The sequence below is a fragment of the Enhydra lutris genome, unplaced genomic scaffold (genome assembly GCF_002288905.1).
Source record: "Enhydra lutris kenyoni isolate GAN:26980312 unplaced genomic scaffold, ASM228890v2 scaffoldscaffold17, whole genome shotgun sequence".
In the NCBI taxonomy this organism is placed as follows: domain Eukaryota; kingdom Metazoa; phylum Chordata; class Mammalia; order Carnivora; family Mustelidae; genus Enhydra; species Enhydra lutris.
Window position 1 is genome coordinate 5,658,454 of NW_019154101.1, and position 14,268 is coordinate 5,672,721.

Here is a 14,268-nt window from a genome sequence, read left to right on the forward strand (position 1 = left end):
TCAGTCATGGTGATTTCTTTCCTTGTGTGGCTTTGTATTTTCACTGAAAGCACACATTTCTTCAAATTTTATCTGAAGAAATTCCCTGAGGCTTGGGTTTAAAGTACAAACCTCAAGAGAAGATTATACTTGCTTCTGCTAGGTGTCTGGGAGCACAACCACCCTGAGACCACTTCAAACTGAACTATTACCTTGAGGATTTTCCAGTCTACACAGGTAGTCTGAACTCTAGACCCAAACAGTACTGAGAACCAACTGTGGTTACACATTACTGGGGAAACTTTGTGCTCGCCCCCTACCTCTCCTTGTATCCAAAACCAAAGCTAAGAAGGTAAGTTGTGGGAGTGGTTCGCTCTTTCAATGACTATGTTTTTTGAGGTTTAAGTAGGAGGAGTCTCTTCCTTCTTTGTGGGAGCCTTCTTTGTTCACTGCCAGCTGCACTAGTGGCCCACTCAAACAATTGTTCTAGGCCACTCACAGACCCCACCAAAAAAGCAGAAAAAAAAGAAGAGTGACAGGAATGTTTGTGAATTGGCTCTTAAATAAAGTCCCAGCTCTAGGAGCCATCCACAGACGTCATGGCCTTCACCAGCCTTAAGATCACTCACTGGCCCATTCTCTTCCATACCACAATCATTGGTCTAAAGCAAGGATGGAAGGACATGAGGACATGAGGAACCAGATCCAAGCAGAGGAAGTGTGGCATAGCACAAGGCTGAGTTGCTCTTCTTGTCCAATCCTGGAGGAGTCCAAGAGCCCTCTAGTCATCTTTGAGCCAACCTAGATCAAGGGCTAAGATTCTTGCCCTTGGATGGAAAAGAACCAGAACAGGCCAAGCCCAAGTCTGTCCCCACAGATCCATTTCTCACTGGGCTCACAGTGGCAGAGCTCAGGACAGCTCCTTATTACTCTTTGCTCAAGGGGAGATGTCTCCGGTCCTTGCCTGCGTTTCGGTGCCTCTTTCGACTTAAAAAACTCTCTAGCTTCTTGCTGCGTTTCAGCTCCTTGAACTTCTCAGCTAGGACCAATTGGCGCTGCTCAGCTAGAGGACAGGGAAAAAAAGGCTGGTAAGCAAAGGAGGAGGCACCCTTCCCCTTCCCCCGGTCTGTACCTCTCAACCACTATGCTGGCATGCATGACTTGCTTGGAGTTCATTGGCATGTGCAGCACATGGACTTGTTCTAGGATCCTCTGCTTCATCTATTACACCAACTGTGAGTTCCTTCTCTATGCCCGGCCCAACATATGGAGGGGAGGCAGGAGAGAGATAAAAGCAACCCTCCTCGCTCGTAATCTATACTTAGGGATATGAGAATAGTTACAAATAACTCCTGCCTACCATCTCTACTTTCCTCCAACTTCCCATGGCATCCTGCCTTCTGGCCTCCCTCAGGGAGCTCACAGACCTCCAACACAACATGCTGCCTCTATGGCCGCCCAAGCCCATCCTTGCAACCAGCCTGAGATAGCTGTGCTCCACTCACATTTCTTCAGGAAGTATGGCCGCTGGCCCTGCTGGGCCCGAGCCCTCTGCTCTTGCTTCAGGGCCAGGCGCAGCTCCTGTTGCCGCTTGCGTTCCTGCTGTGCCCGTTCTTGCTGCTCCTGAGAAGCGAAGAGGAGGTGGATGAGATGGGTGGGCAGGAGGGCCTGGGAGCCACCCCCCAACTGCCTCGAGCTGCTCTCACCACCCACCTGCAGTTCTGAGCCACTCACCATCCTCTGAAGCAGCTGCTGCAGTTTCTCCTGCTCCTGCCCAGAACGGTGCTTCTTCAACTGCTTTTTCACCAGCTCCACAGGGCAAAAGGAACACGACGGTTAGCAGTCTGTACGTGTCAACCAAAATTCTGTGCCAAGCATTATTCTGAGAGGTTCACATATGCTAATGCAAATGACATACTGAGATATGCATTATTATTACCTCTTCTTATGATTAGAAAACTGTGAAGTTAAGGAACCTGCCAATGGTCACACAGCTAGTCAACTAATGAGCCAGGATTTGAAAACAGGAAGCAAATTAGGGAAAGTTAATCAGTTAAGGAGAAATAAATCTTCCCACCCCTATGCTCCCTATTCCCCTCTGCCTGACTCTCTAACCTGTCCCTTAGTTTCCTACCCTTCGGAATCCCCATGAGCCAGTCTCATGTTCCAAACCTCTTTCTCTTTGGCTCGGATGTCATTCAGGAATTCATAGGTTTTGTCAAACACCTCAGGATTATACTCTCCTGAAAGATCGTCAAAGCGTGGATCCCGGGCTACCTTTGAAGAAAACAAGAGTATAAAAGAACTGTTCCCTCTCCCCTGAGACACTTCTTCCTGCTTCCTCCTCACCTTCTTACTGATGGGGACAACTTGACGCAAAAATGGCACCCGGACCTTGGCTGACATTTCCAGAGGCCTACGGAGAAATTAAAGGACATGTCTAGGGTCTCCAGTCTTTTTTTTTTTTTTAAGATTTTATTTTCTTATTTTTTTATTTTTTTGAGAAAGAGACAGAGAGAGAGAGAGAGAGAGAATGTGTGTGAGGAAGGGGCAGAGGAGGAGGGAGAGGAAGAGGATCTTAAGCAGGCTCTATGACCAGTGTGAGAGCCTGAATGCAGGGCTCAATCTCATGACCCTGAGATCATGACCTGGGACAAAATCAAGAGTTGGGCGCTTAACTGACTGAGCCACCCAGGTGCCCCAGATTTTATTTTTATTTTTATTTTTTAAAGATTTTTATTTATTTATTTGACAGACAGAGATCACAAGTAGGCAGAGAGGCAGGCAGGAAGAGAGAGGAGGAAGCAGGCTCCCCATGGAGCAGAGAGCCCAATGTGGGGCTCGATCCCAGGACTCTGAGATCATGACCTGAGCTGAAGGCAGAGGCTTTAACTCACTGAGCCACCCAGGCGCCCCTTATTTTTTTGTTTAGATTTTATTTAAGTATTTGAGAGAGAGAGAGTGAGTGAGAGAGCACAAGCAGGGGAGAGGGAGAAGGAAGCTCCCCACCAAGCAGAGAGCCCAATGTGAGGCTAGATCCCAAGGCAATGGGATCATGACCTGAGCCAAAGGCAGACACTTAACTGACTGAGCCACCCAGGCACCCCCCCTAGATTTTATTTTTAAGTAATCTCCACAACACAATGTGGGGCTCGAACTCACAACCCTGAGATCAAGAGTCACATGCTCTTGGGGAGATCAAGAGTCACAAGGCTCCCCAGCATTTTCAATTGTGATCAAAGGCCTCCCACCTATGAATTCAGACACCTATTCAAGGTCCCAGGTATCCTCCAGTTCCTGGAGCAGGCCTTGCTCCTCACCTGTGCTTATCTGCAACACACGCATTTTGGACACGTGGTCTAGAACCTTGCTTCTTAGAACTGTTTCCAGCTGCCAACTGTTTGTATGTCTCAGTCCCCACTGGGCTCTGCAATTCCAACAGCTCTTCAAATGACATGTTAGATGTGTCTGTGGAAGGAGAGGTGAGGACATGACTCAGCACAGCCTCTCCCAGCTGCAGAGACCTCATCCCACCCTCTTTTCTTTTTTTTTTTTTTTAAGATTTTATTTATTTATTTGACAGACAGAGATCACAAGTAGGCAGAGAGGCAGGCAGAGAGAGAGGAGGAAGCAGGCTCCCTGCTGAGCAGAGAGCCCGATGTGGGGCTCGATCCCAGGACTCTGAGATCATGACCTGAGCCGAAGGCAGAGGCTTTAACCCACTGAGCCACCCAGGCACCCCCCCACCCTCTTTTCTTAGGTAACTAACCCTTTCCAATATCCCCATCAGACCAATCACTACAGGCCCCAAGCAGCACAGATAGTAATGGTGCTACCTCAATACCTAACTTCCCAAACACTCCAGCCACCTGGGGCCTCACCTGGCTAAGAACTGTAAGGCCGGAGGTGGGTCAAGCCACAGTCCCTTCTTTTTCATCTCTTTTGAATCATGCCTCCACAGGCTTCCCCACAGGGCGTGTCTCCCTTGCTCAGCGACCACTGCCAGCGCTTGGCTTCATATTCTCGGCACCTCTTACCTCAGCTAGTGCTCTCGTCTTCTAATTGGTCTCCCAACCTCTGTCTCCTCCCAAAGCTAGGTTTTCCAGTTCAGGTTTGACAGGGGCATCTAAAATGCAAAGCTGATCTCATCACTCCCACCTCTTTGCCACACATATACCCTTTGGATCACACCACTCCAGAACTCAAAGCTCCTTAATGGGTTCCTCTTGATCAGAGTAAAAGCTACAGGCCTTATAATGGTTTGAAAGCCCCCCTGTGATCTCTAATCTCATGTCCTAGTAATCTCTTCCCCACTCCTCTCCAGTCACTGGTCTAGCAGTTCCTGAGCAAAAAGGTCTACGTTCCTGCCTCAGTTCCTCTGCATTTGATATTGCCTCTGCTTGGGAGATTTCTCCAAATATATTTAGTGTTTGCTCCCTTAGCTCCTTCAAACTGTTGCTCAAACATCCCCTACTCAGTGAGACCTTCTCTATCTCCAAAACCCTTATAAACCTTTTTAAAAACTGAGATATACTTCACATATCAGATTCACCCTTAAAAACACACAGTCCCATGCTGTTGCTTTTTACGTTATTTAGTTGTTTGTTTGTTTGTTTGTTTGTTTTTGGTCACCCTTTCTAAAAGGTAAGTTCCATGAGAACGGGATTTCTTTTTAAAATTTTAAGTAATTTCTATACCCAACGCGGAGCTTGAACTGACAACTCCAAGATCTTGCTCTACCCATTGAGCCAGCCAGGCGCCCCAGAACAGTTTGTTTGCTTTATTCACTGATGTAACTACAGCAGCTAGAACGGCATTTGGAACAGGTGCACAGAGTGGATGTTCACCAAATGTTTTTGAAATTGGTGAACCTGACCTACTGACCCCTCCCCAGCAACCCATGCGTCTCCTGATCGTACTTTTACACATGCGTTTTCTCCCTGCGGAAAACCCGCATCCTCCTTTTCGGAATCTGCCCGGGATCTGCTAACCCAGGAAGCGCCCCTCACTGCCCAATGCGTCGGCGGCGCTCCCTACAGCGGCTCCTTCAGAGAACTTCGCAGTCTCATGGTGACTGCACCGCCCCCTGGCCTTCTCCCTGCCCCCGGCGCCCCGCTGTCCCTCGGCCCGGCACCGGGCCCTCACCCTTCCGCAGGCCCCCGGCGACCTCCCCGCCGCCCCGGCCACCGCGAGGAGGCCCGGCGGCCGCCGCGACACTGGCACGCTCCCTCGGCATTGGCTCGCACGATTCTCCGGCTCCGAACGGGACTACTTCCGCCCCGGTGGCTCCCGCCCCGCCTCTTCCGGCCTCACCTGGAGGCCGCGTCTGCGCAACTCGTTCGTTCAAAGGGGCGGACCTGCGGGCGGCTGGGCGCCCGTTCGAGATAATGTCGCGCCCTTTTTGTCGCGTGGCGCTGGACTCCGCGCTCAAGAGGCACAAGGTCTGGGCCTTAGTGGTTTTTGGTTTCCTTTTGCTCCTGGCGGAGAAGCTAGAACCTCAGCACCCTACCCCTTTGCAAGCTTCTGTCCTCCACCCCCACCCATCGCACTTCACAAAACACATCACACGTTTGGAGATTTTTAATTCCTTTTTATAAAATCTGAGCTGGCTGGGAGCGTCAGGGAACAGCAACAGCTCAGGGAAGGGTGGGATTATCTGCTGGTCCTCGCCTCCCCAGGTCAGGGAGAAGGAGGTTTCATGGCAACAGTTGCAACTCCTCTCAGCTCCCAATGGATGCTCATGGCTCAAGCGGGGGAGGGGGTGGAAACAAGGGTGGGGGGGAAGCTCCTGAGGCTCAGACACTGCTTGCTTCTCCCTTATCCCCACTTCCTTCGCTTCCCAGCAGAGCCTGGCTGGCCTGGGGCAGAGCAGAGGCCCAGGAGCAGTTGGAAGGAGGTGTATGGGACAGAGCACCAAGGGGAAGGGGCCCTCGCCCCAAGGGGGGGGAGGGATCTCGCCCTCCCCCCTACAGCTCCCCACTGAGTTCACAGCACAGGAAACACCTCTAGTCCAACAACTCCACGCAGAGGTATACCGAGTCCAGGGTCCAAAGGGGCAGGCAGGTGAGGGATGGGAAGGGGCAGTGAAGACAATAGCAGGCTCGGGAAGGGAGGCGGCAGCAACTTTCTCCTACCCATGGGAGGAGACGATGGGGCGACTGATATTGCTGTTGGTGGTCATGGCATTCAGCTCCCACCTGGAAGGCCAACAATGACAGGCAGAAAGGACAGCTGGGAGAGCCTCCACCCCCAAGGCCAGAATTGCTCAAACAAAGGTATGAACACATCACACATCATCAGTCCCTTCAACATTCTAAAGCTCAACCACCCACAGCCATCTCCCTTCTTAGGACCTTACTAATAAGTTCAACAATCAGGCCCCACCCACCACCAAATCCAATATCACCCACTCCTCCACCTGCAAGTTCATGTAGACTCCCTATCTGTGTTTATATACATGCGTTTGTGCCCAACACCTGGAAAAAACCATCTGTGTACACAGCTCAGTAAATTTCCCAACCTACCTTTCATCCTCTGCTCAGACCCAACCAGGAATGCCTGTTTTTGCTCTCCAGTCCTATCCTTTTTAAGGGCCTGACTCAGCTCTCCTGGGCTTCTAGAAGCTTTCCCCGCCCCTCTCACCACATAAAAATCAAATCCCTTCTTCCTCCTTTTTTGACAATTCTATCACTCTACAAAGATTTACCAAATACCTCCTTATGCCTTGCACACTGTGTCACTAAATGCTGAACACACACCCTCTCAGCTTAAACTTAACTGATACAAGGAGAGGGAAGTGTCCAGAATGACCCAGAAAAAACACAATATACACCAAATAACTTTTGGTGCTTGATTTGGACCTAAGAATGGGATTCAAAGGTAAGTACCTAGGAAGGACCGCCCTTAACTCTGGAACTAATGTGATCCAGAGATTCCTAAACTTGTTGGTACTTTGCAGCTAACTTTGAAGACTGAATCAAACTTTCTCAGCATGTTAAAAAAAAAACCACCAAATAGGCTCGGGACTCAAGAAGTGATGCTGCTGAGCTTGGTTTGAAACACCTGATTTTTTCCCCCCTATTATTTACCCGCCTGATAATTTTCAGTCTCCTTCCCTCTCACTCTCCACAAGTACACTACATCTCCAGCAGAACAGAAACCTCTCTCCCCTCCACATGGAGGCCAAGCTCACCACATCATGCCTGTGCTGCCTGCTCACCCTCAACCAAGCCCTCCTCCCCAACCACCCACTGTACCTGATGTCATGGGGCAAACAGGACTGGTCCAGGTTATACTGAATCACGGCCAGTTTACAAAGAGTCTTCAGACTAGGGCCTTTAAAGAAGTCAGGGAGAGGGAGATGGTCAGAGCCAAGGAAAAGGTTCGTTCCTTAATGTCACCACCCAAAGCCAGGGACCTAAAGCAGCAGCACTCTGGGAATACGTGTACTTACTAAAGTCCAAAATGTGTAAGTCAGAATGATCTATGAGGTCAAATTCATCTCCCAGACCTTCCTCAGGAGATGGACTGTGGGGATCAAAAAGAAATGAAGAAAGGAAGAAAGACTATCTATGAGACCCTGTCGCTCAAATGCCTCCCATGCAGTCACAGACTTGGGCCCTTCCCTGAGGCCTCCCTGCTTTCCTCCTAACCTGGTACCCCCAAAGAGAACAATCTTGTCACCAACAATACAGCAGCACTGGCGCCGGCGGGGACATGGCCCCTTCCCCTTTGGTTCAATCTTCTTCCAGGTAAAGGACACTGAAGAGAAGTTGATATGGAGGTTGAATACCTACCCAGTCCAGATATCCTCTCCACCCCGACTCTCGCAGGATTTCCCCTCTCCCCCATCAATTGCCCCTCATTTTCCCCCTAAAGGTAGTGCTCTGTACCAGGGTTAAACTTCCAGAGGTCATGGAAGTGCCGGTTCAGCCTCGCATTATAGCCACCAAAGATGTACAGCTCCCCATTGTAGCCAACTGGAAGGAGAGAGGAATGTGGAGTGTGAGGACAGAGGGCGGGAAGGGGGACCCCAAAGGGACCAACAGACACTCACAGGCTGAGTGGCTCCGGCGGCCCTCAGGCAGCACGGGAGTTGGGGGACAGTCCAGCCAGGCCTCAGTCCTGGTGTCAAAGACACGGATGCGGTTGCAATAAATCTCGTTGTTGGAATGGAATGGCCCAAAGCGGTCGGCACGTCCCCCGAAGACATACATGTGACTGCCCAGCATTGTAGCCGAGTGGAAATCCCTCCAGCGCGCAGGGTTGCCCTGGGTAGGAGCAGAGAGATGAGAGGGAGGGGGTCAACATGGAGCCTAGGAGGGGATCTGCTCTCACTGAGCTTCCTATGATTTCTTCAACTGAGGGTAAGGATCTGGGAGAAAAAAGAAAGGGCAGACCTTTGTACAGATAAGGGTCCATGTCATGGTGCTGGTATCCAGCTTGTGAATGTCATTGGAAAAGCAGTCCGCCTGAGTGGGAAGAGAAAGGAAGTGAAGAAAGGAATAAAAGATGGGATCAGTGGTCACTCTCTGACCCTCCACCTGTCCCCCTCAAAACCTGCGAACAAGTCAAAGCCTCCTATCCCGCCACCCTCAATTTCCCTTTCTCCTTCTCATTCCCACCCTAAACTTCTACTTTCCTGCCAGACGTACCAGCTGCTCATAGCCCCCGAAAATGTACATGGTCTTGCCCAGGACACAAGCTGAATGTCCATCCCGGGCTCCAGGAACTGTTCCCGACACGCGGGGTGTGGACCACTTGTGAGTATCTAAAAGAGAGGAGAAGGGCCAGGTAAGCAACCGGACACCTCCTCCTAGACTCTGGGGTGCTCTATTCCCAGCCGCCCCAGCCCACATCTGTCCCCACCCACTTCCCTGAGGCATCATTTGGCAAAACACAGCCTCTCTGAGACCCATACTCACTGACATCAAAGGCATAAAGCACATTGCAGGCTCCTTCGGTGTCATTCCGCCCGCCCCAAAGGAAGACCATGTCGTCGATGAGGACGGTTGAGTGTCCATACCGCATGTAGGGTACCACAGGAGCCTGCCCACGGATGGCAGGCCTCACTGGGGGCAGCTTTGTCCAACGCAAGGACACTGTGGGCACAGTTCTGCTCAGCCCTGGAAAGCTCCCTCCCAGGCTGTCCACCTTTTCCCAAACCAGATATTCATTCCCCTGTCCCCTTTGGCCATGGGTACCACCACCAAACCTGATTCAGCGACCCGTTCCCCTCCCTGATGTGGGTACCCAGGGGTGGTCCCAGCATCAGCTTACCTGCATTGAAAATGTGCACATCAATCTGACGCAGTGTTTCATAGTCTTCACCAGAGCAGTAACCCCCGAAGGAGTATACCCGGTGCCCAACAGCCACTGCAGCATGGTTCACCCTGCGGGGCCCGCCCTCCAGGTGCACTGTCCACCGTAACATCCCCTGGGTCACTGGTTACAGCAACATGCCCCCCCGGCACGGCCTGCTGCCTCTGCTACCTGCACACAAGTTAGGGCCACAGGCTCCTCAGGCAGGGCCTTTGTCTGGCTCACCATGACTCTGCCCAGGACCAGCCCTTCACTCCAAGTGTCACCCTGATGGCCCTCCCACACCACCCGTCCAAAGCTCAGGTGGTTGGCCCTGGCCCAGGGGAGCGGCAGAGGTCAGGGAGTTTGCCCTGGCCCTGTGTTCTCCAACAGGGAAGGATGGGGCCACTCCCGACCTGATTGACAGCTCAGAATCTGCTGATCAAGGGCTCGGCACAGTCATCCTCATTTACTCATGGAGGCCCCATCCCATCCCTGGCCTGGCACAAGCTCCAAGGGCCCCCCAACTCCCTCACCCCCCAACCCTCCTTCCCAAGGCAGTGCATTCTCTTGTCTCTCTGGCTCTGCTCCGCTTACTGCCACCTCTCTAAGAATCTCTGCTCTTTAAGGTGGGGAAAGGGATCTCAAAATACTCAGGACTATTAATAGCCCAGCCAACCCCAATCGGTCCACTGAAAGCTGGCATTGGTGCTTCAAAGCAGAAAAGCTTTTAGGCCTTTAGAGTGAAAATAGTCCCCCTATCCAGGACAGGGTGGGATTGATCCAGGGCAGGGACCTCCAGGGATGGTTAGTCCCTCATAGGGAACTCCTGCCAAGCTGAGCTGTTGTCATAAGGGTCATCCAGGGCCCTTCACAGGCACTCCAAAGTTCCTTTGACAGCTGTGCCTGGTATCCTGCCAAGACCAGGAACTTAAGCCAGAAAGGTATGTGTCTGCTGGGGACTGAGGGGGTGGGGGAGAAGAGGAGGTGTTTTCCCCTCCTGCTACTTCCCCAACCCTGCTATTGTAAGGATAAACAAGCTATTTTAGCAACTCTTTTCCCACTTGGATCCCTGTTATGGGGACGGGGTAGGGTTGCATTAGAAAAGAGAAAGGAGGGTTGCCTGGGTGGCTCAGTCAGTTAAGCATCTGCCTTTGGCTCAGGTCTTGGCTCAGGTCACGATCTCTGGGTCCTGAGACACCTGAGACAGAGTCCCACAGCCGGCTCCCTACTGCCTACTCAGCGGGGAGTCTGCTTCTTCCTCTCCCTCTGCCCCTCTCCCAGCTCATGCTCACACACACTCTCTCATAAATAAAATCTTTTAAAAAGAGAGACAGAGACAGAAAGGAAACAAAAAATGTCCTTGGGCAGGACAATAAATAGACTCAGGCATGACCTGCCAACCTAGTGATAATGGGTACGTTTGAAGGCTCTGTCAAACAAATGCTTCTCCAACTGGTATTGCCCTCGCTGGCAGGCACCTGCTGTGTTTGAGTAGATCATCTGCTCCCTGTTCAGGAAGCCCTGGCAGAGGAAAGAGCCTGACAGAACCTCAGACACAGAGAAAGCAAGTAAGGGAGGCCCCTTGAAAGAAAGAGACACAGCTTTCAGCTGGCTTGCCCCCTCCCCCTTCAACCTCCCTCAAGCCCCATCCCTTGCTCTAAATAGCCAGCCTGCCAAACCTGAAATAGCCCCAGCAGGAAACCACTCTCACTTCATTATTCCTGTCCTCAATCCCAACAGATCTTGGATCTGGGCTTTCGGGAGATAGAAGGTTGAAGGTTTTAGGAATTCGAGTCTTTCATTTTCCCTCATAGCTTCCACTTCCCCTTCAGCTATGTCAAGATAAAGTAAAGAATTCACAGGAGAAGAGAGAAGCAATTCCATCCAAAGGTGGACAGAATCGTAGCTTCTTCACAAGGAAAACTCAAACTCATGGAGAAAAGCTCCCACCATCTCAGGGTCCCCGCTTATCTCTGGGTCTCCTGGATCCTTCATCACTGCTGCATTCTCCAGCTTCTTCCATTCTCTTCACGTACATACCCCCCTCTCTGGTCTCTTGCCATGTTCACTCCCCGTTTTTGGCCCTTCTTGATCTCCTGAGAGCTTTGCAGTTTTCTGCTTTTTCCTTCTCCCACCGCACCAAGCTCCACCCCGACAGCCCTCCATTTTCCCTGAGCCACCAAGGGAGAAAAAGCTAATATTCACTGACCCCTTTCGGCCAGGGATATTCCCACGCTACATGACGCTATCCCTGTCTCCTTCCAGTCGTCCCAACCTCTCCTCCCCCAGAATACTAGACCCTCCCCCCGCTTTTCTTCCATTATCCTCAGCTTCTCCTTCTCCTCATAGCCCAGTGTTTCTTCCAATTCCCTTCAGTGCCTCCGCCAGCCACCAGGTCTCCTCCATTGGTTTCCTCACCATCCTCCCCCAGCCCTTCTTTCCCCATTAACACTCTCCGTTCCCATCATCCCCCTAGTTCCCTCCCCACCCCCACCTCATTACTCTCAGGCCCCTCCCCCACGACTCCAGCTCCAGCAATGAGCGACCCCAGCCCCTCCAATTTTCCTTGTCCCTTAACCCATCCCGGGCTACCTGCCAGGCCGGGCCGGGGCGGGGCCGCGGGTCCTCGAGCTGCCTGCAGTCTAGAACCCGTTGCGCGCCAACCGACACCTCGGTCCCCAACGAGATAAACACAGCCAGCCTCGGTCCTTCCGGCGGGCGGCCGTGTGCGCACGTGCAGTCAGAGCTAAGTACCTGAAGCCTACCGGGACTTGTAGTCCACGGGTTTCCGGAGGGTCGTGAGGGGCCGAGGAGAGTGCAGGAGCCGAAGGAGATTGTGCGCATGTACGTATATGTGTCAAATCCCGTGGAGGGTCACTGGGTAATGTAGTCCTTTGTTGTCTGGGCTGGGGATGGCAAAGGCGGAGCAAGGGGCGTTCTCCTCGCCCTCGATCGCGTCAATCATGAGCACGGGGCGGGGCGGGAGGACCAAGCGCCAGAGTACGTCCTGCCTCGCCGGAAGTGAAGGTGCGGGTTCAGCCGCGGGCTCGGAGCGGGTGAGGCGCGAGGAAACACCGGCGCCTAGAATCGGTGGGGGCGGGTGGCGGACGCCGCAGCTGGGGCCATTAGAGGGGAGCCCCTGGGGCCTGAAGGGCGTTTGTCAGGCGGTACAGAAGGGAACCCCTTGGAGAGGGGAGAAGGGGGCGGGTACGCCCTGTCTAGGGGAACATGTTTGGCGACCCACAGTTCCCAAGTCGAGGACGGGTAGGGGAGGGCGGGGTTCTGGACGGAGTGTCTTTTGGGAGGTGGCGTGTTCGGGCTGTTATTTAAGAATTGGCAGAGCAAGTGGGGTGGGCCTCGGTTCAAGATATGAGTCGATTTAGAAGGTGGAGGGCCCAGGAGAGGGTGGGGTGCAGGAAGCTTGGGAGCGTTTGAACGTTTTGCGGGCCCAGGAGACCTCAAGGAACTGGATGAGGGGCCGAATGTGGACCAAATTTCATCCGATCCCTATCCTCCTGCCTCCCTGTTTTTGCAGCCCCTGCCCGGATGGCAGCAGTAGTTCTAGGGGGAGACACCATGGGCCCCGAGCGTATCTTCCCCAACCAGACTGAGGAACTAGGACCGCATCAGGGCCCTACGGAAGGCACTGGGGATTGGAGCAGCGAGGAGCCTGAGGAAGAGCAGGAGGAAACGGGGGCAGGCCCAGCTGGTTACTCCTATCAGCCCCTGAACCAAGAGCCTGAACAAGAGGAGGTGGAGCTGGCACCGGTGGGGGATGGAGAAGATGTAGTTGCTGATATTCAGGATCGGATCCAGGTATGGTGGAGGAGGCCCTGTTCTGGCCAGGTGAAGGTGGGATCCCTGAAGAGCTGGCCCTGAGCTGTCTTCTCTGGCTCTGCAGGCCCTGGGGCTTCATTTGCCAGACCCACCATTAGAGAGCGAGGATGAAGAGGAGGAGGGAGCTACAGGATTGAGCAACCACAGCTCTATTCCCATGGACCCGGGTAAAGCGAACATTCTTTCATTCTATAATAATGATGGAGGAAAGGGACTGGTCAGACCCAGTAAAGGGAAGTCACAGAGGAACACCCTGATCCTGAAATGATAGTTTGTAATCTAAAATTTTACAGACTTTGGAATCCAGGTGAAATGCTATTGTGCTAGACTTGGGTGGTGGGCAGGCTTGCCTGGAAATAACAAGACAGATTTGGTTGCCCTCCGAGCCCAAGGGTTATGGGTTAATTCAAGGAATGGGGAGCAGAGCTGGTACCATAGTTTCTATCCCCTAACTGTTCTCTGTGATTTCAGAACATGTGGAGCTGGTGAAAAGGACAATGGCTGGAGTAAGCCTGCCTGCGCCAGGGGTTCCGGCCTGGGCTCGGGAGATATCAGATGCCCAGTGGGAAGATGTGGTACAGAAGGCCCTCCAAGCCCGGCAGGGGGCCCCAGCCTGGAAGTGACTAGCCTGAGAGCTGCCTTATCCCCTTGCATTCCAGGCCAGAACCAGCACAGGACTGAACATATCCCTGGTTGTAACATCCATCTCCATCTTTCCCATCTCCCTTTCCACATCAAGGCAAATCAGACTTCTTCTCAGAGACCCACTTTATTCAGTTCTGTACATATGGGGACATCGGCCCAAGCCCAACCCATCTTCGCATGTATCGCTCTGTGGAGAATAAAGCACCCTATGTACACAGCCAAAAGCTGCACTGCCTGTGCCCCTGGGACCTGGGTCCGGCCCTCCTCAGCCCCTCGCCCTTCCAAGGTGTCCAGCAGGGACAAGTGGGGGCCTGCCCATCATCAGCACCAACCAGGAAATAAACAGGTGCTGAGGAAGCCATGCTCAGGGCACTGTGCCCTGCTGCCTCCTGGCTTTGGGAGCCAACAGCCAGGGAAAACAGTCAGCCCCAGGGTGGTCCCTTCCATGTCTGTGATCCCAGGGCTGCTGCTCATCAAAGAGGGGGCACAGGGTAGGGTGTTTGT

The 14,268-nt window shown here is 52.7% G+C and overlaps 2 protein-coding genes across 7 annotated transcripts; one reads left to right on the forward strand and one right to left on the reverse strand.

Moving 5' to 3' along the window:
- Positions 1–523: 523 nt before the first annotated feature.
- LOC111147754 (kelch domain-containing protein 3) lies at positions 524–12,058 on the reverse strand. 3 transcript variants are annotated; one of them, XM_022503981.1, is made up of 15 exons: positions 11,875–11,998; positions 9,259–9,471; positions 8,904–9,080; positions 8,634–8,749; positions 8,379–8,450; positions 8,036–8,249; positions 7,872–7,958; positions 7,632–7,740; positions 7,433–7,506; positions 3,300–3,447; positions 2,329–2,395; positions 2,152–2,256; positions 1,714–1,788; positions 1,485–1,602; positions 524–1,042 (listed from the first exon to the last, which is right to left on the reverse strand). In XM_022503981.1, the coding sequence occupies exons 2-15, from the start codon at positions 9,410–9,412 to the stop codon at positions 906–908; spliced, it is 1,653 nt and encodes a 550-aa protein (XP_022359689.1). In that variant the 5' UTR covers positions 9,413–9,471; positions 11,875–11,998; the 3' UTR covers positions 524–905. The 3 variants fall into 3 exon arrangements, with proteins under 3 accessions (XP_022359689.1, XP_022359691.1, XP_022359690.1); XM_022503982.1 differs by lacking the exons at positions 524–1,042; positions 1,485–1,602; positions 1,714–1,788; ... (1 more) ...; positions 2,329–2,395; positions 3,300–3,447 and adding exons at positions 5,553–6,176; positions 7,236–7,314 and having other exon boundaries at positions 11,875–12,058; XM_022503983.1 differs by lacking the exons at positions 7,433–7,506; positions 7,632–7,740; positions 7,872–7,958; ... (4 more) ...; positions 9,259–9,471; positions 11,875–11,998 and adding an exon at positions 5,125–5,255.
- Positions 12,059–12,271: 213 nt separating this feature from the next.
- LOC111147756 (male-enhanced antigen 1) lies at positions 12,272–13,982 on the forward strand. Of its 4 annotated transcripts, none has more exons than XM_022503985.1 (4): positions 12,272–12,338; positions 12,818–13,098; positions 13,184–13,286; positions 13,591–13,982. In XM_022503985.1, exons 2-4 carry the CDS (start codon positions 12,829–12,831, stop codon positions 13,740–13,742), a joined length of 525 nt encoding a protein of 174 aa, XP_022359693.1. In that variant the 5' UTR covers positions 12,272–12,338; positions 12,818–12,828; the 3' UTR covers positions 13,743–13,982. The 4 variants fall into 4 exon arrangements, with proteins under 4 accessions (XP_022359693.1, XP_022359692.1, XP_022359695.1 ...); XM_022503984.1 differs by having other exon boundaries at positions 12,286–12,309; XM_022503987.1 differs by having other exon boundaries at positions 12,317–12,372.
- Positions 13,983–14,268: the final 286 nt, after the last annotated feature.